Source organism: Fundulus heteroclitus, chromosome 12, assembly GCF_011125445.2.
Source record: "Fundulus heteroclitus isolate FHET01 chromosome 12, MU-UCD_Fhet_4.1, whole genome shotgun sequence".
NCBI lineage: Eukaryota > Metazoa > Chordata > Actinopteri > Cyprinodontiformes > Fundulidae > Fundulus > Fundulus heteroclitus.
The window spans coordinates 48,509,809-48,537,718 of NC_046372.1; the positions used below are offsets into that span (position 1 = coordinate 48,509,809).

Here is a 27,910-nt window from a genome sequence, read left to right on the forward strand (position 1 = left end):
TATTTCAGCCCGAAAAATCAACAGAAAAGGTCACGAGTAGATGACGGGACAAACAGCCATGGTAAAGTTACAGGACGAACTTTGGTGGATGATGAAGATTTGCAGGCAGTGTCACAAGACAAGAAGCAGCAGCAGCCGATTTCTCCACCCTCCCTCCCAGGACAGGTTGAATGCTGTCTCGAGCCAGACAGCTTTCTAAGATGGAAAGTTGTCTGGCGGCAAGCATGCAGGCCATATAAACTTGTTATGTTCATTTATAAAACACTTGAAATGATCCCCCCCTCTGTTTTTTTTTTTTGCAAATTGCACACTGGTCTCAGGCCATAGAAGGCTCAGCGCTGTGGGGCTGTGGAATGTTCCAGTTGGAAATATGTATATTTTATTTTTAAGTATTGGGGTACTTACCCTAATATGAACTTTAATAACATCCTCTTTTTATCCAAATACCTTTTATGGTGTTAGCCTATCTTTTACCTGTCTGATGATTTATCTTTTTACTGGACTATCTTAAACTTTTCTGATAATACTATCTATAAGGTCTGTGAACTGTGCACAAGCTTGTTCACCGTCTCGGTTCTAATTCATCCTAAAGGTGTTATATCGAGTTGAGGTCAGGACTCTGTTCAGACCGCTCAGGTTCTTCAACATTAAACTCATTCATTCAGCTCCATATGGTCCTTGCTTTGAGCACTGCTGCTCAGCCATGTTGGCACTGAATGGGGCCATCCCAAACTGTTCCTACAGTCAATAACATACAATTGGCAAAATATCTACTGACTTACGGCAAGTTGGAGACCTCTGTGTACTATAAATCTAGGACTCCACTGAATCTGCTCTTTGACATTACAAGGAAATACATTTGTGGCTGAGTTACTGTCATTCTCAGTCGCGTTTCTTTTATTATAATTAACAGTTGACTGTGGAATATTAGCAAAAAGGAAATTTCATGACTATATTTATTGCACCGTTGCCATCCCATCATGGTACCACGCTGGTTCTCGCCGAGCAACTGAGAGTGGCCCATTCTTTCACAAATGTTTGCAGCAGCAGTCTGCATGCCCAGATGCTGAATGTAACTCACCAACTGCCATAGAAGTGTTTTAAACACTTACTTAAAACTTATTCAGGTTACTGAATACGGTATTACAGTGTATGTAGTTAAAAGAATTGGCCCAAGCACAGAGCTTGTGGTAACTAACTGTGTGGAATTTGCTTTTACATAAGCATCACATCAGTAGTTGTCTACAGCAGTGACGTGCAGTGTATAATGATAACATAATATAAATTGTGATTCACTCAGTCATTTGTAATAAGTAATTTTTTTATCCAATTTCCTCATTTTTGATCACATTCTCTTTAAAATCACAGACGTTTTGCTATTTTTCATGTAAATCCTTGGTAGCGCTTGATAGCGAAGCCGGTGAGGCCGCAGCGAGCTTGGCCTCCCCTGGGATTACGCAATCCCATGTTAACTGCACTGGCTACCATTCTGTGAATGTATGTTCCTGGGTCTAGACCATAAATTCAATTGTTCAAACAGTTATGAACTGATTTACTACAATTTAATGTATGTGGATAGCTTATTGTGTTTTGGTCATCAAACTGTGTGCAGGTAACATGTTTTCGTGTGCTGCTGGGCGATCATAAACGGCAGAGAAGTGGTTGTAGGTGAGGCTGGCAGTTCCTTCGCCTCTAGGCAGGGGGCGCTCAAGGGGCACCGCTCCTGATCCCAAAACTGTAGAGTCAAAGCAAGTTATGGATGTATTATTAGCGAATTATGCTGAACAAGTAAAGCACTAAAAAGACTCTAAACATACAGCCGGAACGGGACTGATCAAGGAAGGCTTTCCTCTCTGGCAATGAGCTCCACTGAGACTGAGAGACTTTTAAAACTGAAGAAGATAAAGAGAACTTTTTACCGGAAAATGACCGATATTTTTGTTCAGAAAGAGCGCGGCATGGACTTCATTTATAAGTAGAGGTAAGAAAGCGATAATTATTCATGTTTTGTTTTCGTAATGAAATGTGCGTAATGTGGGTTATAGTTTTTCAATGTGTTACAAATTGAAAGCATTAGGCTGGCTGGTTTAAGTCTTATCAGACAGATTCCCGTTTGTTCATGTTAATAATAAATCTTCTTCAAACTCTATGGTCACTTATGGAGTACCACAGGGTTCAGTCCTTGGACCAATTCTCTTTACTATATATATGCTTCCGATCGGCAAAATTATCAGACAGCATGGGATTAATTTCCACTGTTATGCTGATGACACTCAGCTATATTTATCCATAAATTCTGATGAATCCAATCAATTACTTCGACTGCAGTCATGTCTTGATGACATCAAAAGCTGGATGACTTTAAATTTCCTGCACTTAAATTCTGAGAAGACAGAAGTTATAATCTTTGGACCAGAGTCCTCAAAAAATAAACTTATTAATCAATCACTTAATCTGGGTGGCATTAACTTGGCCTCTGGTAATAAAGTAAAAAATCTTGGTGTTATTTTTGACCAAGACATGTCATTTAAATCCCATATTAAACAGGTTTCCAGAGTTTCCTTTTTTCACCTCCGGAATATCGGCAAAATTAGAAACATTCTGTCCAGGAGTGATGCTGAAAAACTAGTCCATGCATTTGTCACTTCAAGGCTGGACTATTGTAATTCTTTGCTATCAGGAAGTCCACAAAATGCAGTACAAAGCCTTCAGCTGATCCACAATGCTGCAGCAAGAGTTCTGATGAAAATCAACAAGCGGGATCATATTTCTCATACTTTAGCTTCCCTTCATTGGCTTCCTGTTAAATCAAGAATAGAATTTAAAATTCTTCTTCTAACGTATAAAGCCCTTAATAAATCAAGCTCCATCATATATCAGAGCTCTGATTATCTCAGATATTCCTAACAGAGCACTTCGCTCTCAGACTGCAGGTCTGCTGGTGGTTCCTAGAGTCTCTAAAAGTAGAATGGGAGGCAGATCCTTAAGCTACCAGGCTCCTCTCGTGTGGAACCAACTCCCAGTTTTGGTCCGTGAAGCAGACACCCTGTCTACTTTTAAGACTAATCTTAAAACTTTCCTTTTTGACAAAGCTTATAACTAGAGTGGCTCATGTTACTCTGAGCTACCTTTATAGTTTTGCTGCTATAGGCTTAGGCTACTGGAGGACATCAGGATCTAATTTTCTCACTCTATAGAGTTCTACTGTTCTTCAATTATGCATTGTGTGTTGTCATTTCTGCTTTAACTTTCTGTTCTCTCTCTCTCTTCATAGAAGATACACCTGGTCTGGCGTTCTGTTAACTGTGACATCATCCAGAGAAGACGGCTCACGCGCTATTACCATCTAATGTAGAACGATTACTGGATCAATGTGTGCTTCTGTGCTTTTTTGTCTCTCTTGTTGTGTCTCTGCTCTGTCTTCTGTAACCCCCAGTCGGTCGAGGCAGATGACCGTTCATACTGAGCCCGGTTCTGCGGGAGGTTTTCCTTCCCGTTAATGGGGAGGTTTTCTTCCCACTGTCGCGAGTTTTTCTTCCCACTGTCGCTTTATGCTTGCTCAGTATGAGGGATTGCAGCAAAGCCATGTACAATGCAGACGACTCTTCCTGTGGCTCTACGCTTCTCCAGGAGTGAATGCTGCTTGTCGGGACTTTGATGCAATCAACTGGTTCCCTTATATAGGAAATTTTTGACCAATCTGTATAATCTGACCCAATCTGTATATGATTGTACTTGACTTTGTAAAGTGCCTTGAGATGACATGTTTCATGAATTGGCGCTATATAAATAAAATTTAATTGAATTGAAATGCAGAAATCTATCAAACTCATAAAGTGTTACCAATCAAATGACAAATAATTTAGTTTTATTTTTTTTCAACAAAGAAACAGTGTCTTTTCCATGTCTTTTGGTGATTCTTCTCCAGCACTTTGCAATGAGTCTACTCTGTAGAGCACATATGTCAAAGTCAAGGCCCGCGGGCCGAATCCGGCCGGCAAATTAATTATCTACGGCCCCCTTGGATGATATTTAATTACTATTAGAACCGGCCCAAAGGCCACGGCTGCCCCCTGGCATTTTGCACTTGTGACCAATATGGCCCCATACCCGGTCTTTGACACAAGGGGGAGCAAGCAACTCAAAAACCCAGACAGCGATCAAGTCCAAGATGTTTTATTTCAACAAAAGCCGGCCTAATATCGATCTAGCTAAAAGAAAGAAGCAGGAAAGAAAGAAGCAGGAAAACTCCAGCATCCCCGCACCAAGACTCCGTCATAATAGTATTTCCTGCCGATACTCTCTGATCGAGACGGAGCACTATTTACAGGCGCCCTCGGTACTGGGCCGTCTGTTCACCTCCCAGTATTCTGTGTGTGGCGTGCGTATCCCACCTGCCCCTCGCTCAGCAGTGTGTCTGTCTCTGTCACCTGCAGGATCAGCTCCCCTCTACTTCCATCCAGGCTATTTTTTTTTATTTTGGCTTCAATAAGCCTCTGCTGACACCTGCGCGCAGCACAGACACAATGCCCCAGTTGCGCATCCAAGCTGCTCGGATGCTCTCTCTGTTTGGCAGCACATAACAACTTTTCTCTAATCAAAACATCACACAGGAGCCGTCTTACTGATAATCACCTTCACTCACGCCTAATAGGTTGGAAAATAAGGTGGAGTTTACTGGATTCATTCTACCAGCTGAATGCGCTCCCGACGCAGGGGATACAAATTCTGGCGGGGATAAGTTGTTTGGCACGACGTCGCCTGTGCTATCCTAGCGCAGCAGGTCTTGGTGATATCACAGTAAATTGGGCAAAAATCTGGGCTATTTCTGCCCTGCGATGGACTGGGGACCTGTCCAGGGTGTACCCCGCCTCTCGCCCATTCACAGCTGGAGATCGGCACCGGCACCCTTCGCGAACCCAGCAGGGATAAACGTGTTAGAAAATGGATGAACGGATGGATGGATGAACTGGGCTATTTATTTTTCTTTGCCATCAAGATCTCTGCCAACTGGCACCAGAAAATTGTATTATTGGGCTTTCTTCGTCTGGAAACAGATACATACAACTCTTTACGTGCGCAGCCATGATGAACTGGTTGAACTCACAGAGCTGACAATACAGAGATGTGATTGGCTGAGCGGCAAAATTCGAATCACGTGACCTAATGGACCGGAGCACAACAGCCATAAAAATATTGCTTTATTCTTTTAATGTACAGAACATGCGATTTTTCTTTAAAGGAAGTTTGTTTTTATCTGTTTGCCTGTTGAAAAATGGTTTCACTTGAAATTACTGACAGATCCATAAGAAAATGTTGCTTTATTAATTTAATTATTAAATAATATACACTGTGTTAGGTCTTGGTTCAATAGGCTATGTGCAATAATTTCAATATGTTTTAATAAACATTGATCCAGTCCTGCCCTCGGCTTGTAGCAAATTTGTTTTTTTGGCCCTCAGTGTATTTAACTTTGACATCCCTGCTGTAGAGTGTATATATTTTTAAATCTGACTTTGATGATGTCAGTGCCTCACCAGCTATGAACCCTACCGCACGTCACTGTTCTACAGTGCACAATTTCAGTAACTATGTAGTTTTATTCAACAACATTTACGTAGGTACTGTATGCCTCTATATATAGATTTGAAAAACTGGCAGATTTAATCTGGCAAATTGCCAAACCATGGAGTAGTTGCCCATTGTAATCTATATTACTGAAATAATAAAAAAAACAGTTACTAACAGGAAAAACAGTGGTGCATGACATTAAAGAGAAATTCAGTCCATATCCAATGTATAGTCATAAAACCACAATAAACATCTACATGGCTTTCATATCCAAGGTTGATCTTGATATGAATGAAAGGTTTCAAAAAAAGGAGTTTTGATTTGATTTGTACATTAGATATTTACTTACCTAAACCTATAAACACAAACCCTTGGACTTTCTAGCACATCTCCAGATGTTGACATTTGCTGATAACACAACAACATAAAATGTGGAACTCTCCTGATTCTACCTCCTGCAGGTGCCACCCTGTCTCAGCTGTCTGACAGTGGTCAAACTCTGAGTGAGGACAGTGGTGTGGACATAGCGGAGGCAGGAGGCCTTAGTAAGGATGGCAGCCCAAGACCAAGCAAGAATAAGCAGGGCCATCTGGAACAGCAAGGGGCCCAAGCGCCTCCTACAGGGGCCACAAGACAAGTAAGGCCCCCATCACCATTTTTTCTGTTAATCTTTTTCTATTTACTCAGCAGAAAAAAATGTAAGCCTTCATAAACAAGGTTATGCAGAAAAAATGTGTTGATGAATTATACTATTGTGATGTGTCATAACGATGAACTACCTCTGCTTGGGAGCAGTCCAAACAAACCTGAATTAATCAAAGAATGAAGTGCTTCCACTCCCCTCATTTGCACACGACTGTGTCCAGATTTTAAATGCTGTCAGCAGACAATGGTCTACAAGCACGGATTGTCTCCTGCTGACCTCTCTTCACGTTGTGTACCAGCAGACCAGCTCACCTATTTCAGCACTCAACACTGTCCTTGTACGAGTGACGAAAAATGCCAACACCTTGGGCATTGCTATAGAAGGAGGAGTGAGCACTCGGCAACCTCTGCCACACATTGTGACCATTCAGGTAGGACAACAAAATAATTGGTACTGGTTGAGAGTTCAAGCGATCATTTTTCATAGCATGTTATAGTTTAATAAGACAGACAAACTTAGAACCATTTAACAGTACAAAATTCTATCTGTCTCTCTGCTTTAGTAAATTATTCTATTATAAGCTTCTTTTTTTCAAACACAATTCTGAGAAGTTTTTAATATAAATCCATTTGACACCAGAAAGCATTTTCATAAGAAAGGCATACGATGTGGGATTAAGGTGAGGGGTGATACCTCCTGAACTCCCTGAACGCCTCCAAGCATTCACTGGCCCCCAGTCTGTTTATACATTTTTCTGTGACTGTGTGGACATGATTCCTTTTTTTATCAGCCTCTCTGAAAAAGACTGAATAACTTGGCCATTGACATGTCCAAGTTATAGCTGTGAAACCAGGTCCTGGCACTTGGTTTTGGACTGAGCTCTCCAACCATTAACTTATATTTTAAAAGTTGGCCTGTTTGTAAAGAAAAACAATGGCCCAATATTATTCGCGGATGACGTGGTTCTATTGGCTCTCACTGGAGCGGTTCGCAACCGAGTGCGAAGCGGCCGGGATGAGGATCAGTGCCTCCAAATCCGAGACCATGGTCTTGAACCGGAAAAGGGTAGAGTGCCTTCTCCGGGTTGGGGAGGATGTGCTGCCCCTAGTGGAGGAGTATCTTGGGGTCTTGTTCACAAATGAGGGGAGGATGGAGCGGGAGATCGACAGGCGGATTGGTGCAGCGTCTGCTGTGAAGCGGGCGCTGTACCGATCCGTTGTGGTGAAGAGAGAGCTGAGCCAAAAGGCAAAGCTCCCGATTTACCGGTCGATCTACGTTCCTACCCTCATCTATGGTCACGAACTTTGGGTCGTGACCGAAAGAACGATATCCCGGATACAAGCGGCTGAAATGAGTTTTCTCCGTAGTGTGTCTGGGCTCTCCCTTAGAGATAGGGTGAGGAGCTCAGTCATCCGGGGAGGACTCAGAGTAGAACGGCTGCTCCTTCACGTCGAGAGGAGCCAGTTGAGGTGGCTCGGGCATCTGGTTAGGATGCCTCCTGGACGCCTCCCTGGTGAGCTGTTCCAGGCACGTCCCACTGGAAGACCCAGGAATCGCTGGAGGGATTATGTCTCCCGGCTGGCCTGGGAACGCCTTGGGATTCCCCCGGAGGAGCTGGCCCAAGTGGCTGGGGAGAGGGACGTCTGGGCCTCCCTGCTGCCCCCGCGACCCGACCCCGGATAAGCGGAAGAAGACGGACGGACGGACAATGGCCCAATATTTAGTTGTACAGAGTTTTCAGAGAAACGGGTTCTGTAAAGCATAATCCACCAGAAGTTACTAATGCATTTACACATATTTATATACATCAAAACCACTAGAAGGCTCATCTGAAATTGTTCAGCAAAATAAAAATAGAGAGCTGTTTAACCGCTCCTATTTTCACCCAGTTTCATTATTAAAAACCGAGTACAAAGTATGTCTGAGGCACAGGCTAACAGACTCGGTCAGTACCTACAGCAGTTAATTAATTCAGACCAAAACATTAATGCGTTCATATCACTCCTTAGCTAACAATTTATGAAGGCTCTTTAATCTAATCCACTTAACAAATTCAGAAATGGAGGCCAGTTCAGCAATGGCAATAGATGCTGAAAATGCCTTTGACAGGCTGAAGTGGCAATATTTATTTAATATTTATCATCAATTTGGCTAAGTATTAGTCAATTTGGAGTTTGGCCTATTTTTTATTAACTTCCTGGCACGTTGTCTGCTCCACTTTAAACAAGATTCTAATAACCAATGTCCCTCTTGATCCTGAACTTTGGACTACTGAGGAACATTTCATGGCTCTTCAGAAAACAGACAAACAAAATAAGTTGATTTGTGTGCTCGCCCTTGAATACTTTAACAACAATCTCACCTTGTCTTTGCTCGTCTTCAGAAAACCCGCCAGGACTGGCCACTGCTGCTCCAGCTGCTGCAGCATCACTCTTTGTTTCTTAAACCGGTTAATGTTGACAATTAATGTTAGCTGGCCCATTATTGTCTTTATAGCTAGAGCTAAACGATTTTGGAAAATAATCTAATTGCGATTTTTTTATCTTAATATTGCGATTTAATGCGACTTTTTTCCGCCTGTCCGTCCGTTTTCTTCCGCTTATCCGGGGTCGGGTCGCGGGGGTAGCAGCTTCAGTAGGGAGGCCCAGACGTCCCTCTCCCCAGCCACTTGGGCCAGCTCCTCCGGGGGAATCCCAAGGCGTTCCCAGGCCAGCCGGGAGACATAGTCCCTCCAGCGGGTCCTGGGTCTTCCTCTGGGTCTCCTCCTGGTGGGACATGCCCGGAACACCTCACCAGAGAGGCGTCCAGGAGGCATCCTAACCAGATGCCCGAGCCACCTCAACTGGCTCCTCTCGACGTGGAGGAGCAGCGGCTCTACTCTGAGTCCTCCCCGGATGACTGAGCTCCTCACCCTATCTCTAAAGGAGAGCCCAGACACACTACGGAGAAAACTCATTTCAGCCGCTTGTATCCGGGATCCCGTTCCTTTGGTCACGACCCAAAGCTCGTTACCATAGATGAGGGTAGGAATGTAGATTGACCAGTAAATCGAGAGCTTCGCCTTTTGGCTCAGCTCTCTCTTCACCACAACGGACCAGGACAGCACCCGCATCACAGCAGACGCCGCACCAATCCGCCTGTCAATCTCCCCCTCATTCGTGAACAAGACCCCAAGATACTTGAACTCCTCCACTAGGGGCAGTACATCCTCCCCAACTCAGAGGAGGCACTCTACCCTTTTCCGGTTCAAGACCATGGTCTAGGATTTGGAGGCACTTATTTTCATCCCGGCCGCCTCACACTAGGCTGCGAACCGCTCCAGTGAGAGCTGTAGATCACGCCCTGATGAAGCCAATAGGACCGCGTCATCTGCGAATAGCAGAGACGCAATCCTAAGGCCACCAAAACAGATCCCCTCAACACCTTGGCTGCGCCTAGAAATTCTGTCCATCTCTCACCGGAAACGAATCCAACTTACTGCCGGCAATGCAGACCAGACTCTGACACCGGTCATACAGAGACTTGACAGCCCTTATTACTTGTGGGGGGGGGGGTACTCCCAGAGTACCCCCCACAAGATCACTCGGGGGACACGGTCGAATGCCTTCTCCAGATCCACAAAGCACATGTAGACCGGTTGGGCAAACTCCCATGCCCCCTCCAGGATCCTCCTGAGGGTGTAGAGCTGATAAATTAAACTGGGGGGAAAAAAATCGCCTCTCCCAGGGCTGCCACCTTACCGTGGTGGAGGGGTTTGAGTGTCCCAATGATCCTAGGAGCTATGCTGTCAGGGGCTTTAAGCCCCTAGTAGGGTCACCATAGGCAGACAGGTCCTAGGTGAGGGACCAGACAAAGAGCAGCCCAAAAAGACCCTTATGACGAGTAACATTAATGGATTTCGTGTTCCCTCACCCGGACGTGGGTCACCGGGGCTTGGAGGTGGGGCACGTTGGCGAGCGTCTGGTGGCCGGGCTTTTGCCCATGGAGCCCAGCCGGGCTCAGCCCGAAGAGGTGACATGGGTCCCCCTTCCGATGGGCTCACCACCTATGGGAGGGGCCAAAGGGGTCGGGTGCGTTGTGCAATGGGTGGCAGTAGAGGGCGGGGGCCTTGGCTTTCTGATCCTTGATCAGGGTTAAACTAAGCGATTTTTTTCCCCCCCAGTTTAATTTATCATGTCTTTTTAAACATATACAAAAACAACAATTGCAATTTTGACTTTTTTCTGCATTAACCACAAGCAACAAAAATGGCCTCTAGATAAAGATGTTTGTAAACAAAGACTATTTAAAACAAGAACTTTTAATGTTTCTATTAATCAGAATATTGTTCAAGAGAACAGCTTTTACTTGATTTGGACATCGACCCTTGTTAAACATAAAGTGCAACCAACAAGCAAGTCTATGTATTAAACTGATTGACCAGTACTTAATGCTATGTATGATTATATAAACTCTAAAACAAGTAAAAAAGTTTATCTCACTGCTGCAACTCTCTTCTTTCCATGTGGAGGCAAACCCACTTTAAACATATTACTGACACCTAAAGGACACATCTGATTCACTAATTGTTAAATAGACAAAAATTGCAGACCTTTGCTATTTGGAAATAGCATTTTTTTAAATCGCAATTATATTGAAAATGTGATTAATTGTTCAGCCCTACTTACAGCTGCAAGCAGCCTGAGGCCTTTTACACAAAATACGAATTTAGAAATCGAGGATAAGCGCTAAAGCCAGGCTTGACATAGCGCGATCAGCAGATCTGTTTCACAAAGCCCAATTCAGGCTCAGGAAACGCAACTATATCAAGCTAGGTGTAAGTGATCCACCTAGCTTGCGTCCCCGCCTGTCTACAAAAGACCATGAGGTCGATCACAGATTCACCGATGCTACAATGGATGAGTTTCGTGCGCCAGTCTTCAAACCAAACAAGTAACATCTTTTGATGGAGCCTTATGAGGAACTGAAGCACATCAGGCTCAAGAAAGGAAACACATTTGTTTGGAGCTACTTATATTGCAAAAAAAATGTTAAGCAATTTTCTCTGATCTAACCAATTCTGACTCTGGAGGGTGCTGTTTCACTGACCCAAAACTCCTGAAGCAGTACAGCAGTATAGCCGGATGAAGCCTTTGCAACCTTTGTCTTTGCAGACAGCCTTTGCAAAGCAATGCTCATATCAGAATTTAATACTAAAATCAATTATTAATACAAACATGGTTTGCATTTAAAACACTAAGCATAGACTCTAAAACAAATTGCAATAAGTTAATGTAGGATATCTGATATGCAATGAAATTACATATTCATGATAAAAACAAATCAAATAACATAATATTCTTTCCATTAACAGCACTTGAGAGAAAATATGTTTGTTCTGGAGGAGGCACCAAAACAGCACTCCCAAGAGTCACAGGATTTTATGGAAAATGGTGTAACACTGGACTTTATTGACAACACCGTTGCTACTTCATCAGCCATTCTCGTTCCCTCAACACATGCAATAGTCTATTAAAGGCCTTTCTGTCAAACTCAGAACATCAGTTTTCAAAAACACAGTTGAACAGTAACAATGCCCACATGGATAATAACAAAGTTAATAATGGTATAGCCTACCATCATATTTTTAGAAATAATTATAGTACTTGATTGAATACCACTGTGTATCAGTGGTCCGATAATGCAGGCTGATGAAACAACCAAAACACACATAAGGAAACAGAATCACAGACAAAACTCACTGGTTTCTGATCAGTGTGACCAATGCCTGAGCAGATGAGGTACCAGGATTGAAAAAGCCTTGCTGTTAGCCTGGTCGGGAGCTGCCTAGATGCACAGAATAAATTGTCATGGTAACTTATGTGTTACTGCTTTTGTGAAACCGAGTCCAGTCTTAAAGGTATACTATGCAACCGGGGTTGATTTTCCAGCGAGGCTCCCCCCAGAGGGCGAAAGTAAAAGTGCACTGTCATAAAGATGCTCAGCTGTTCTGGTTTCTCCGTCAAGCCAGGCGCGGTTGTTTTGAGCTTAGCAGACAGGCGAACGCAACGAAAAGTGGAAAAAACGGCAGTACAAACAATGGCTAACACAGTGAAGGTATGAACATCAAGCTTCCCGCAGCGCTATCTTGGCGAGGCGGCGCCAAGCCGCGGCCGCTGCCGCCGCCGCCTCGCCAGTTTTATTATTATTATTATTTATTTTTTTTTTATGTTGGCGAGATGCTACCGCCACCGCCTCGCCAAGCCGCGGCAGCGTCTCGCCAACATAAAAAAAAATAAAAAAAAAAAATAAAAAAATAATAATAATAATAATAATAATAAAAAACTCGATATGCTTGCATGTTTATTTGACGTTAACACGCGGTTCTTTGTTGTTGCTTTCCTGCGTGCATATAGTGAATGGCAGGGCAAAAACACATGGAGTTCTCGCTGTAAAGCAAGACTTCTGTGGGTGCGGGCCGTGAGCTCTTGCAATTGCAAGTGCGGTATTTCCCCCACAGACCCCCAGGGCGGCCGAGAAAACCTTTGTTCGACTTGAAATGACTCATTTAATCGTCCAAAACGGTATGGAACACATTAATTAACTGAAAAATGTTGCATAGTATGCCTTTAAATCAGCCAGGATAACGGAAAATCCCAGCTTAATCCTCTATCTTGGTTATGAGAAATAGGTCTCTGGTTGGCAACTAACTTAGCTAAAGACTTCACGTGAACATACAAACATCAGCAGCAGCTGTCTGGAGTGGACTACGTTAACTTTAATTGGACTTTGTATCACAAGCAAACTCGGTTCACCTTTGGAAAAGACAGCAGTCAACAGCTGCCTCCCCTCATTCTGCCTTCTTTATTTTCTTTCCTCTTTTACTTCTATTGATGCCACAATTTATGCTTTTTGGGCAGCACGAGTCCCCAGGTCATTCAATCTAGGCTCCCTGATGTTACGTTTGTTGCCGGTTGCTGTCAGGTGGACTAAACCATTTTGCGCCAGAGTCCCCAGAATGTCCAATATGTTGGGTGGACTGTGACATAAAGTTCATTTTCTCAGTCGATGTTATCAGTATATTTGAAATAAATTATGGCACCAATTCATTGGAGAGGCCAGTTCATTCGAAAAAAACATCACAAAAAAATAGGGGATTTCATGGGCCCTGCTCGGGCCCTGGGTAGTGAGATCCACCCCTACTACCACGCCCATCTTTTTGTGTAGCTAAAAGGGGCACTGCAGTGTCATGAAAATGTGATTATTCAGTCTATTGACAGATGGTTTTTGGAGATGAATGTTTGCATACCCCTGGAAAGATAGATACGTGGCTCTTAAAAGGCCATATATCTTTTTGAAAATTTGGCAGCCGTACTTAATTTATCTAGATGCATCCCTTGTCCCAAACACTTAATATAATGTGTTGCCTCCCTTTTTGTAGTTTTTCTTATTCTATGCCCTTGCTCTAACAGGCAAGGACTAATGTGTATATTGTTAACCCTTTACCTTCATAAATGTGTGTTTGTGTGTATATACAGCTACATAAAGGTATAAATAAAATTGTAAAAAGAAGTACAATAACTAAAAAATGCTCACATCAGTAAAGGCTGATTGTCCCAGTAATTCAGCCTAACATTATAAATATTGGTCAAACAAATTCATATACTGGTCAGAAATAAGTTATGATATGTTGATAGTAAACTATCCATCCATGAATCTACCCATTTCCAGTGTCCTTTAGAGGTCACCTGGGAATACTACCTAACCCCAGCATGAATCCATGACAGGGCAAAAAATAATGCAAAGTTAACCATAGAAACCACACTTTGGACTACTGAGGAAAGTAGTCCAGACCTTATGTGAAAGACTCCAGTTTCCCTACACCTCTTGGACATGTGTGCATGTCAATAAAAAAAAAAAAATAAAAAAAAATAATATATATATATATATATATATATATATATATATATATATATATATATATATATATATATATATATATATATATATATATATATATATATATATATATATATATATATAAACTTTTATTCAACCCAGTTCTGAACAACCTTAGAAAATCTACTCACTACTAAGATAAACATGCGAAAATATATGAAAATAGAGGTCAAAAATGGATTAAAATAAGAGGTAGCAAATCTTAGTTCAACTCACAGTTGAGACGTCGGCATTCGACGTAGCAGCATTGAGAGGCAGAAGTAGCTCTGAGAACGGGGATGGACGGTGCTTCAGACGTTTTTCAGCAAGCTAGCTACAGATTAACCACACTGTACCTTCCCAAGATGGCAACTATGACGACACATGACCTACAACATGGCGTGATGCGAAAGGGGAAGGTCTTAAAGATGTAGTCAGCGCTTACACTAATGCGGGGTGGTGCCTTGATTAGGGAGGCGGTCTGAATGAGAAATTCAATGGAAGAGCGCGGACTGAAAGTTCCAACAAAGATTTGACTCACTGATAAGAGGACAGAAAAAAAAAGAGAAAGGGGAAAGATGGAAATCTCGACCCGCGGCGGAGTCGCTTATGAACCACAAATCTACACAGCCAAAATCACTTACAAAATGCATGCACGTACATCAGAAATATTCAGCAGTTAAAACAAAACTCTGTCTTGGAGCATTTAAGCATTAAACTAAATCCTATTAGGTTTCTGCCCAGGCACGAAAATATCACCTTAGGGGTGAAAAGAGAAATAAAAAGGGGAAAGTCCCGTTTACTTGTGTTATCTCTGTAATGATTTAGGAGATGATGAACCCGGTATTCAGCCAGACACAAAAAATAACGATCAACATAATTTAAGTGGATGATGAAGGTGGATCGGACTGGTTAACAGGAAAATAGTCCAGAGCTGAGTGAAGAGCAATCATCCATGCAAAAAACAAAAACGTTAACAGGGAACAGGCAGACTCAAAAAACAGATAACTAAATGAGATCAGGTAGTCAGGCTAAACACAGAATGCTGGAGAGCTCTTACCAAAGGGCTGGAGGACAGGAAAGAGGAACATGAATGAAGTCCTGGCAACAAACAGAAAACTGTGGGAGGTTTAAATAGGCGGGCGGACAAGTAATCAGGGAGGGACTAATTAACCAAAACCAGGTGGAAGTGATTAAGGGGGCTGACAGGAACCAAGACTGAATAAAACAGAGTTGAAAGCAAAACTAATAAAGAGACCAGAACAGAACATTACAATCTCAGGGGATGTCCCAGCTCCAAATCCGCGGGTGTCCTGGAGCGCTTCAGCGAATGCAGGTCCGTCAGGAAGCAAGGAAAGGGGGGTCCCCGAAGTCTCTGGGCTCTTTGGGTGCTTTGTTTGGCCAAAACGAAAACGTGATCCCTTTACTATCACCGGGAGATAACGGCTCTCAGTCTTCGATCGAAGTGGGTTCAGAAAGTACTTTTAAAGAGGAGCAGGGATGGAGTTGCTTCGGTCAATCTCGGACCAGCAAGAAAATCGAGCACGTGGCGTGTGGGGGTTAAATCCCACGGGATGAAACAGCTGTGGTGTCTTCTCGGGATGGCGGTGCACCAAAAGAAGGATGAGCGCAGCGCGTCCATCACTTATAAAACCCTCCATAGTAACGTTATCTCGTAGTTTCGTTGTTAGGGTCGGCGGCTATTTTGACCACATTGCATCATGGGAACTGCATTCTGTCACGTCCTGAACTGGCGTTACATTGTGTAAAAATTCCCTTGATGTTTCTTTAGTTAGAGACTGGACATAGGAAGCCATACACCTGGAATGACCCATTCAGTTCTGTGATCTGATGCCTACTACTGATGGATAGGCTGTCTTTACATTTATGACTTAGTGGTTCTGGTTCTGTTTAAAAACTGATGGATCAAAGGTGGTTCCAAGAATTTTAATTTCTCCTCCCATTTTCCCTCATTTCTCTCAGATTAACATAGATGCCTAGTCAATATTATTTATTTATTTTAACAGGGACATTATTTATGTATTTATTTGAACAGGGAAAAGAAAGAAAACAATGTTACATTTATAAGTTACATTGTCCTGTTTTAGGCCCTCTGGCCAAAGCCTATTTTGCAGGCCAAATGCCTGGTTAGGCTTTTAGAAGTTAAATGTAAAACTAATAATACAAAGAAACCTATTTAAAACTAAGAGTAAATTAAGGCTAGATCCACACGATGCGACCCAGAGTCTGCGTCCACCGCGATCACTTTGGACGTGTGCAACTTTGGGGACCAGATCGGTCATGAAGGAGCTGCCCTCCGGGGCGGGGTACTTAGTGGGGAGTGTTGGCCTAGTGGTTAGAGCAGCGTGCTTGCACTCAAAGAAGCATGCAAGTACCCGCTTCGATCCCCAGCGCCTGCACTCTGGGTCCCTGAGCAAGACCCTTAACCCCAGATTGCTCCCCGGGCGGCGCACATGGCAGCCCACTGCTCCCCAAGGGTGATGGGTTAAAAGCAGAGAACAAATTTCGTTGTAATGTATGTTTCGATGACAATAAAGATGATATTACTATTACAATTCCGATTTTTTTGCTGAAATCTTATCATTTTTTTAGGTGGCCGTTCATACTATTACTAAATGCAGTCTTCATCGTACTTCTGTCTGAATTGTTAAAGACCGCAAAGCAAACCACAAACCACAGAAGAAGATGTCACACAGCAATGCACTGTTTAGGGAAGTAATGCTGAATGTAATTGTTTCTAGAATGGGAGCTGACAATATTAAGACCACATCATAGCAAGACGAAGTAAGTTAAGAAAAAACAGCACAGCTATTAACAGTAGTCTTTTATTGAGCGCTAACTGCTACTACTGTATGTGGGTGTGTAGAGTGATGTCAAAGACGGATGAAAGGTGACATTACCGTTCAGACTGCAGACACTTTGAAAACTATCCGATTCGTATCCGAATAAGTGACACATATGGAAGTGGCACAAATCTTATTTTGGTGGGATGAAAGGATCAGAATTGGGCCGTTCACACTGCTGTGAAAAAGATGGATATGTGTTGCATATGGGCAAAAAGACTGGATTTCCCTGCAGTGTGAACGTAGCCTTAGTTAACCTGTAAAACCACTATTAGACCATAAACAACTCTCTTTAGAAACAGATGAACTTTTGAGAAAGGTGGGATATTTAATTAGTTTTATTGGTGTTTTAAATTCTCAGTTCCCCAGTTATAACAGAGACCGCACCCTCATTTGACCCAATGTTTTCATATCACACTGCAAATGATTTATCTTCCACGTGGGCCCTGGACCCTTCTGCTTCTTTCCTTTTTCTTCTTCTGCTTCTGCGTGTTTGTTCTCAACCAGATCAGAACACGGTGCTGCTCCCTTTGCCTCCCCCTTCTACTTTTCTGTAGGACACCATTCATTTTTGAGACTGATTTTTATAATTTGTGATACTGATAATGAGACTGGTTTATTAATGTGTTTTTCCATAGCTGGGCCATATAGGATTTCTAAGAATACATTTAAAAGGATAGTCTGGTGGAAGAATGTTTAGATTTGTTTCAGAACAAAACACAAAAAAATTAAAAGAGCATGAAAAAATGTATAGGGTGACTCTTGCTTGACCTATATGAAATGAATTGTGATAACATTTTGCCTCAAGGTTTCCTTTTCATGCCCTGTGAATGGTAAATCAAAAATGTGGCATGCAGCATTTTCTTGCCAGTTGTTCCTCAGAATAGAAAGTTGTAAAGAAATGTTGTAGCAGGAACACCTACCATCATAACAAGATAGGAATGCTGGAAAGAAAAGGTTGTGATTTAACTTAGTATTTAAATCAATACTCTTCAGCTTTTAGTGTAATGTGACTAATGCACTGAAAGATCTTAGGCTTTGAATGTCATACTGACACTGGCCCATAAAAACTGACTTCACTGTCTTCAAAAGCCTCATGAACATGAACTCAGTGGCTACAGAAAACAGCCAGATAGCACAAAAAATAAGCAAAATGAAAATATAACCAAGTGGCCATTGATAAAAGTACATTTAAACCCTTAAAGATGGCTGAATCACATCCCAGGACTCTGGTCATATTTAGTACTTTTTGACTACACTATCTGTTACAGCTACCAGCCATTAATGTGTCAATGTCTCTTATTAATTGACCTCTCTTTATGTCCACAATGACAGAAAGGAGGATCGGCTCATAACTGTGGCCGACTGAAGGTTGGTCAGATCATCCTGGAAGTCAATGGAATTTCCCTAAGAGGACGGGAGCACAAAGAGGCCGCCCGAATCATTGCTGAAGCCTTCAAGACAAAAGAGAAGGACCATATTGACTTCCTGGTTGCTGAGCCAGGGTTCTAGTTGAAAGACAATCACTCTTTCTTTACCCTTTTATTTAAAAAGACAATATTATGCACCACTGAGAACTCTCAGTGAACACCTTCTAATAATTATCCTTATTTCATTTCAGGGTTATAGATACCACAATGATGTGGTAGATTTCTGCTAACTGCTCTCTTTAGAGATTTGCACAAGCTAAATAAACAAAAGGTTGTTATATTAATATTTCCCAAATTGGACCTTGGTCAAATGTTATTACTTTAGTTTTATAAAAAGACATTTTTAACTGTGTTAGTGGTCTATTCTCCTTTAGGGTAGTTAGGGGGAAAACAAAAAGTCAAAAAATACCTTAGTACCATTTTTTTTATTTAGTTTGCAGGAAAAAAAAGTGTCCCACTGTGCACATCCAGTTGTTTTATTATTTTAGAACTTTTCAACAATGAAAGTTGAAGTTGAAGGGTTTGATTCCGATCGGACATTTTAAACGATTGCTCAAAAGTTTGGAAATGACATCTATGGTTTGTAACTGTTTTATGAAATTCTAATTTAGATACATGTTATGTAAACTGTAATGTAAATTGTAATGTAATCTTTTGCCGCTATCTTGGCCAGGACTCCCTTGAAAAAGAGATTGTTAATCTCAATGGGACTTTTCCTGGTTAAATAAAGGAATAATAATAATAAAAAGTAATGAAAATAAAGCAAAAAGGGAAATAATTTAAAGTAAAAGAAAACAAAAAGCAGAAAAATAAATCCACTTCTTAATTTGGTGATGGGAGAATCATTATTTTAATATAGGTTTTAGTCAGAAAATCAGAAAAAAAGTTTTATAGCTTTAAATCCAAAGCCACTACTGAAAATGTAAAGCTTTTGTTAACTCTGTTGAAAGAGTTGACAGACCCTACTCATGGCAGTCGGTTAGCTGCCAAACATTTTTCATGTCATGTTATTTTCTAAATGTCTAACTGTAAGAAACTGTAATAATCACAATAATATTGAAAACATTAAAAAGGAGAAAGGCTCACAAAGACAAATTATTATTATTATAACAGGCTCTAGTGCCTATACACATACACACACACACACACGTATATATATATATATATATATATATATATATATATATATATATATATATATATATATATATATATATATATATATATATACACACATATATAAAACCATTTCAGGTACTAGAGTACCAAGTGAGTGTTGCTTCACTATGTTATTCTTATTCTTTTTAAGATTAGGATTTTATGTTATTGCTTGAAACCTCTGTCTTTAATGGATTTCAGTAGCTTAAAAGAACCTTGTGTAATGTTCAAACCGCTGGCAGACATAATGAATCCTTACTTTTGGAGAACATTCAGACATGTATTACTGTTACAAAAGACAAAGAATCACATGTGACACAACTATTATATTAATATGCTGACCATTCTGGAACAGTAAAACATACCTCAAAACAAAATCTATGGTAACAATGTAACTGAAGAAAAATAAAATAAAGGAATCTCTCAATGACGATAAAACCACACTGTAACTATTTACCTTTTTTAAAATAACTACCTGCAAAAGCCCATTCATGCAAATAATGCCACAATTTCAGCTCTACCAAGCTCTACTCTGCTCTGCTCTAGTTAGGCTACAGTCCCACCTTCAGCTGGCAGTGTTGTGCGCTCTGCCGCTATTTAGTATTACTGTGTGACAACAAAGTAAAGAAATCTGTGTGACAGTGAAGGATAAAATGTAAATAAATCATTAAAAATAAAAACATGGACAGAAGCAGAGAGGAGAGACGATATTGTCTGATCTGCTCCATAGTTTGCCTTTCAGAGTTAAAAATTAGGGCTTTATCATAAAGTTTTTGCCTAAGCCATGGCAAGAACAATGAGAAATTGCAAATAGTAAAATTATATATCGGTTTCACCCTCTCTGTTCATGGTGGTCCTTAATATTAATCCTGTCACTTTTCTCCTCAGAGAAAACCTTCTTGTTCCCCCTCGGCCCTCAGCCAATCAGTGAACAGCAATCTTTTCACGTCACATTTCAGCCCTACACAGCTCCAACCGTTAGACCTCCTAAAGATAGTTGAAAAAAGCCAGCCCAGTAGGAAAAAAAATAATCCAAATGCTCACCAAGCGTGCGGAGCCAAGTAGACCCCGGCCAAGCGGAGCCTGTGGAAAGGGGAAGCAGAATAGTGCTTCCAGACCATAATGAGTGGTTGCAGCTGCTGATTTACAGGGGGAAAAATCCCAATAAGAGAGCAGTAAGCTAAAACAGTGGAAAGGATTCCAAAAGTCCTTTAAGAAGGTAAATCAATACAGAGGCCTGGGAGATGCTGGTTGTTCCTAGTCAAGTCTAAAATGTGTATTGAACTTTTAATTGTATTAAATACTTGGTCTGATTTAAAGATGCGTCGTTAATTAGTGGAGTGTTGGCCTAGTGGTGTTGGCCTAGTGGTTAAAGCAGCGCGCTTGCACTCAGAGAAGGATGCAAGTACCCGGTTCGATCCCCAGCGCCTGCACTGTGGGTCCCTGAGCAAGACCCTTAACCCCAGATTGCTCCCCGGGCGCCACACATGGCAGCCCACTGCTCCCCAAGGGTGATGGGTTAAAAGCAGAGAACAAATTTCGTTGTAATGTATGTTTCAATGTATGTTTCAATGACAATAAAGATGATATTACTGATATTACTATTATGAAAATATAATTTGACTTTGAGGTACATTTTAAAAAGCCAGAATTTTTATTGCCTGGTTAATAAAACTGTTGTGTGGCGTGTGGGTATCCCATATTCTTGCCATGGATTATAGTATCATTCTCAGAGCTGTTCTCATCACTAGAATTGCTGCATTAAAGGAGTAAGTAGGTAAAGGTTTACAGGTAAAACATATTACATTTCCAATAGGACAATAAAAACAGAAGAAAAGAAAGTTTATGTGTTTAAAAGTTAAACACATTCAAAGGTTCGACCTCTAAATCTAGGTGGCTTCTTTGCATCACAAGCCATCTGTGGCAATAACCCAGTAAAATGCAACCCAACCAGGTAACATGAAATCAGAATAATTTATATTCAATTATATTTTAAGATCAGTCTCTTTTTTCTGATTGTATTTTTGAAATGCAGTGATGTAGGTTTTCAGTAACTATTAAAAAAAATTTAGGATTTTGTGTTAAGATAATGTTTTGTGGTTCAGGCAAGATTCAGATTCACATCTGAAGGATGACGTGCCATTTCAATTATATGTAATATATATATGCTATACAATGATATATAACATATATAAACTACAACTGCACATAGATTTATAGAAGTGTATTTGCAAAAAATAAAAATGTTGAACCATTATTGACCATTTCTGTGCCAGTTCATGCGTGTTTTTCTTCAACATCACACTGCAGTTTGAGTTGAATTAAGGGTCAAATAACTAATTCTTGTTTTGGGTGAATTATCTTCAGCAAAGGTGCACAGAAGAGTTTATCAGGACACAATAAAGCTTCCAATATCCTTAAACCTCACATATGTTCTATGTTGCATAATTGCCATGGTTTTGATAAATACAACAGAGTATTGTTTTCATTCATGAAAATGATTACATTGGTACTTCATTAGTAAGAGCAGAGATTGTAAGTTCAAGATGTCCATCCTAACTACAACTTGACACAGCCTCTGTCTGCTTTTAGACCACAGTTTGAACAGAGATTTCCCACTAACAGATCCTCCCATTTCCGTCCAATGTAAGGCTTGCTTATGTATTTCCTCCATGTACAGAGGGCTGCTTCAACCAAAGAGAGGGTACCTGATCATGCAGGCTCTTGATGGACTGTATATGAGCTGAAGAGTGTGTTCAAAGTTGTGTGCTTGACCCGTTATTGTTATGTCCTAATGATGACGGCAGTTACAGGGCTGGTAAGGCTATAGCCATACCTAAAAGGGCTTTAGAGCATTATGAAACAGCCAAATCCATCAGTTTCTTATTAAACTTAGAAAATTACACATCAGGATAAAGACAGTGAACTCATCAAGGCTCACATTCACAGTTTACAGTTAGAAAAAATGCACACTAATAATGTTCTACGCCTAGATTCCATCCATGTAAAGCTTTTAATTAGCTTCCGATTGTGTTAATTTTGTAGCAGAAATTTCTGTCCATCCATTATCTATACCTTCTTATCCATGGAGGGCTGCAGGGGTTCTGGTGCCTATCTCCCGCGATCACTGGGCAAGAGGCGCGGTACATCCTGAACAGGTCACCAGCCCATCAGAAGGAAACACAAACACAGGACAAACAACCATGGACACTCACATTTAAGTGCAATTTAGACAGACCAGTTAACACTCATGGTTTTGGACTGTGGGAGGAAGTCCCCAGAAGGAACCCAAGCCTGCACAGGGAGAACATGCAAACTCCTGGAACAAAGACCCCAGGCCGGGGTTCGGACCCAGGACGTTCTTGCTGCAAGCCAACATTGCTCAGAAATTTCGAATGACTTGTTCTTGAAGTATACTCGTCGACCACTTCATTAGGTCCAGTTGGGTGTTCAATTGCTTATTAGCACAAATAGAAAGTCAGCCAATCCCATGGCAGCAACACCATGCATTTAGAGCCATGGACGTGGTGAAGTTCAAAGTGAGTATCAGAAAGAGGATTTAAATGGTACATGGTTGTTGGTCCAGACGGGTTGGTCTGAGTATTCAGAAACGGCTAATTTATTGGAATTTTCAACCATCTGTCGGGTTTACAAAGAACTTGTCTCTTGCCTTACATCAACAGTTCAGGCGGGCAACGGTGGTGTAATGGTGTTGAAGATATTTTCTCCTCGCACTTTAAGCCCCTTAGCACCAACTGACATGCCACAGCCTATATGAGTACAGCTGCTGAACATGTCCATGACGGTCCCCTCATTGTGGAAGGCCTCCTGCATTATCCCTATTTGTGCCCCACTTTACTCAGTGACCACAGAACAATCTCTCTTACCTCCAATGTAATGCAGACTTTAGGTGCCATTGGTTCTGTTGATCATTCTTTCCCAGCAGCCCAATCTGTTGGCCCTTTTTCAGTTTGCCTACCCGACAGAGATTGGAGTTGAGATTGCTGCACTCTACCTCCTCCACTGTGTTCTCTCTTATGCAGAAGTGGGAGCATAGAAGGCTGAACAATGGAGCAAGTGGAGCAACTGCTTCCCCATTTTTAATTTAGAAGAAAACTAATATTTTTGTACAAATATTAGTATTATTAGTATTATAAATATTTGTAATATCTCCAACAATCTAGTCTTTCCTTGCAATCTGACAATTCTATTAAGTGTAGGCTCACTTGTATTTATTAGGCCCGAGCAGCGAAGCGCTGCGAAGGCCTATTGTATCTGTAGTGTTAATTAGGCCCGAGCAGCAAAGTGCTGCGAAGGCCTATTGTATCTGTAGTGTTAATTATTAGGCCCGAGCAGCGAAGCGCTGCAAAGGCCTATTGTATCTGTATTGTTTCTTATTAGGCCCGAGCAGCGAAGTGCTGCAAAGGCCTATTGTATCTGTATTGTTAGGCCCGAGCAGCTAAGCGCTGCGAAGGCCTATTGTGACTGCAGATTTTATTATTATTATTATTAGGCCCGAACAGCTAAGCGCTGCGAAGGCCTATTGTAACCGCAGATTTTATTAGGCCCGAGCAGCTAAGCGCTGCGAAGGACTATTGTAACTGCAGATTTTATTATTATTATTATTAGGCCCGAGCAGCTAAGCGCTGTGAAGGCCTATTGTAACTGCAGATTTTATTATTATTATTATTATTAGGCCCGAGCAGCTAAGCGCTGCGAAGGCCTATTGTAACTGCAGATTTTATTATTATTATTATTATTAGGCCCGAGCAGCTAAGCGCTGCGAAGGCCTATTGTAACCGCAGATTTTATTAGGCCCGAGCAGCTAAGCGCTGCGAAGGACTATTGTAACTGCAGATTTTATTATTATTATTATTAGGCCCGAGCAGCTAAGCGCTGTGAAGGACTATTGTAACTGCAGATTTTATTATTATTATTATTAGGCCCGAGCAGCTAAGCGCTGTGAAGGCCTATTGTAACTGCAGATTTTATTATTATTATTATTAGGCCCGAGCAACAGGCGCCTGCCATAGAGTTTGCAATGAGGAGGCAGTGCTGTGTTGCCTCCCATGCAAATGCATGGAGGCACCTATTACTATGCACCTCTAAACGGACTCTTTATTAGGCGCCTGCCTTGCATGTGCAATGAGGAGGCAGTGCTGTGCGAAGCACAGCACTGCCTCCCAATGCAAATGCATGGGCAGGGCCTATTACTATTCACCTCTAAACGGACTCTTAATAGGCGCCTGCCTTGCATGTGCAATCTATTCATTTCCTATGGAGCGGTTTTGAAAAATGACGTCTAAAAATCCAAAACATCACATGTTTTCGCATCGTCGCTACTCCTAAACCGTTCTATGTACAGACATGAGACTTTCACACATGAATGTCCCAACCCTTCTGGCGCTCACAAAAAAGGAATTTTGTGGATAACTGTTACGGTTTTTCCACAGGAACAATTTGTTCGGGAGTAGCGAATGTGCAAAATCCTGAAATCGCTTTGGAGCTGCATTTTCCCACATCATCCACTTTTTTACATCGTCGCTGTGCCTACACCGATTTTTGTAAAAATATGAAAATGAGCTACATGGTCATCAAAAGCCTGCTGATACTCACAGTGAAAGAATTATTTTGATATCTCTTATACTTTTTTAGCCAGAGCGATTTGTTCGGGACCATTTTCAGAGGATTTCTGAAATTTCATAAAAATGTCCTTTACATCATAATTTTTTACGCCTTTATTAAACTTTTTCCAGCAAAAACCGATAGCAAGTCTTCTTCTCCTCTCCGTTACGAAATAAACACAGAAAAAATTACGTCTCTACCATTTACGGTTCCGGAGAAATCGTGCGTTGTTCGAGGCAAAGTTCTCCATTATAATCCAATAGGCAGACTTGGACACAAAGTGTCTGCACTTCTTTAGACTGGCCCGCTGCAGCTGTGTCAGTGAGTTTCCATGACGACGGAACTCTGAGGGCCAGTGGGAGACGTTCCATTGAGATAGAATGGCAACTTTCGACGCAGGCTGCAGCGGCTGTGATTAATGTAGAAATCTGAAATTCGCACAGTCACTTCCTCTTAACATTTTAAAATTTTCATGTGACTTTCAGCCATGTGTCAGTTTTCTGTGCCATTTTGGATGTCACATGCTTTCCTATTGGGCCTTTGCTTCCAACAGGACCTGGCATGATGCCCAGACACGACCCAATTGGCCAATACAGCACCACCCACCTGTGGGAAATGGTGCTACACACCATTTTGGTCAAATGTTGAGTTCTGGGCCCAGATGTGGTGAGGCTGAGTTGCTAAAGGAGGCCAATCTGAACCATGAACTTTGGTCACGTTTGGTGACATTAAGTATTGGCACCCCTATTTGAGGCACTTCCCAGTACAGGATTTGGACCAAACTGACAGAGTATATTCACCCGGTGATACTGAACACAACCATGCTAGCACCTAACGGTTAGCATGTTGCTAACCGGAAGTAGCTCTAGGAACGTCTCACCAACTTTTGCTTCACAGAGTCTGTTCGTACTTTAGAGAGAAAGCTCCACAAGAAATTTGGGCTACGTCGCATAAAGCATATCCCAGCTATGAGGTGTCAAACATCCAATGCTTTTCAATGGGGGATCACACCCCTTATGTTCCCAATAATGCATGCCCATATATGGCGCTACAGTATAGCTCAGATGGAAAGTGCAGGCTTTGCATGCAAGAGGTCGTTGGATCGAAACCCTGCGTGGCAGACTAAGATTTTTGTATTATAATCCCCACAGTGTGTATATTAAAACATATGTGCTGATCCCATGAAGTATATTTTTGTACCACCCGCCATTTTCAGTTACCATGGCAACGTTACAAACAATGTTTTTTCTCCCTATTTGAGGCTCATCCCAGTACAGGATTTGGACCAAACTAACAGAGTATACTCACCCAGTGATACCAAACACAACCATGTTAGCGGCTAACCGTTAGCATGTTGCTAACCGGAAGTAGCTTTAGGAAGCCTGTACAAACTCCTGCTTGACAGATTTGGTGAATTTTAGGATTTTCTCCCTTTTTAGGAACTTCTCAGTACAGGATTTCAACCAAACTAACAGAGTAACATCACCCAGTGATACTGAACACAACCATGCTAGAGGCTAACTGTTAGCATGTTGCTAACCAGAAGTAGCTATAGGAAGGTCCTATCAACTTCTTCTTTTCCAGGGTTCTTCTGCCTTTATAGACAGAGAGAGGGCTGCAGCTGTCAGTGAGTCTCCATGACAACGCTGCTAGCAAGAGGCTCCTAGGAGGTCCATTGACTTAACATGGCACCTTTCAACGGCCGCTGCGGGGGCTGTGAAGGTCGTAGGAAGCTGAAATTCGCAGTGTTGCTTCCTGTTGCTATTTCTGACGGTACGGTACGCACCAAGTGGCAGGCGCCTTACTAAATTTCTTCAGAAATTTTTCTAGCTACCTAGCAATTTTCAAAGGACCCTTTGCTATTCACTTACTTCATTGTAGAGACATGAGATTTGGTACAGTGTTAGAGCTTACCAAGACGCTCAGAATTTACAATTAATGTCATAGTGCAAATATCACAGGAAGTCGGCAATTTTAGATTGAAGGTCTGATTTTGACCCAATTTTTGACGTTTACAGCATTGGTATTTGATCGAACTCCTCCTAGGGATTTTGAGCGAGTGGCTTGAAACTCAGTCAGTGTGATCATAAGGCATGGCCAATTAAAAGTTATCAAAACGGTGAGTTTTTGAGCATGCTGAAGGGGCGTTGGCAGGGGTCAAAGTTCACCTACTCGCCATGAACCACAAAACTGTTATATTTCATACACAAAAACTCACAGAGCCACCAAACTTTCAGTAGTTGATCACCACTAGGTCTTCTTTAATATCCAATGGTCAAATGATGACAGTGCTTAGGCCACGCCCCCTGACAACAGGAAGTGTCATGTTTTGTTGTAAGCGGTCGCTATGAAACACAAAACTGTTATATTTCCTACACAAAAACTCACAGAGCCACCAAACTTTCAGTAGTTGATCACCACTAGGTCTTCTTTAATATCCAATGGTCAAATGATGACATTGCTTAGGCCACGCCCCCTGACAACAGGAAGTGTCATGTTTTGTTGTAAGCGGTCGCTATGTTATCCCTCTGAGCTAATCAACATGAAACTGTGTCAAGAGACAGAAGACATATTGGTGTGTTGTGGATTCCAGCCCCAAGTGGATTCCATGGAGCAGGGCAGCGTGGTGGCGTGGGGAAGTCACATCAAACCATATATTTTTAATCTTTTGACAGCATTATTTGCTCAAACCTGTCCAC

The 27,910-nt window shown here is 41.7% G+C and overlaps 1 protein-coding gene across 3 annotated transcripts in view; it reads left to right on the forward strand.

Moving 5' to 3' along the window:
- Positions 1–19,083, forward strand: part of whrnb (whirlin b) — a 203,028-nt gene extending 183,945 nt beyond the window's left edge. For 2 of the 3 annotated variants that reach the window (XM_036144711.1, XM_036144709.1), the window contains 3 exons: positions 6,033–6,208; positions 6,516–6,647; positions 18,334–19,083. In XM_036144711.1, the coding sequence (XP_036000604.1) occupies positions 6,033–6,208; positions 6,516–6,647; positions 18,334–18,510 (485 nt within the window). In that variant the 3' untranslated portion in view covers positions 18,511–19,083. The remainder of the gene's footprint in view (positions 1–6,032; positions 6,209–6,515; positions 6,648–18,333) is intronic. The other variant, XM_036144710.1, reaches the window with a different exon arrangement.
- Positions 19,084–27,910: the final 8,827 nt, after the last annotated feature.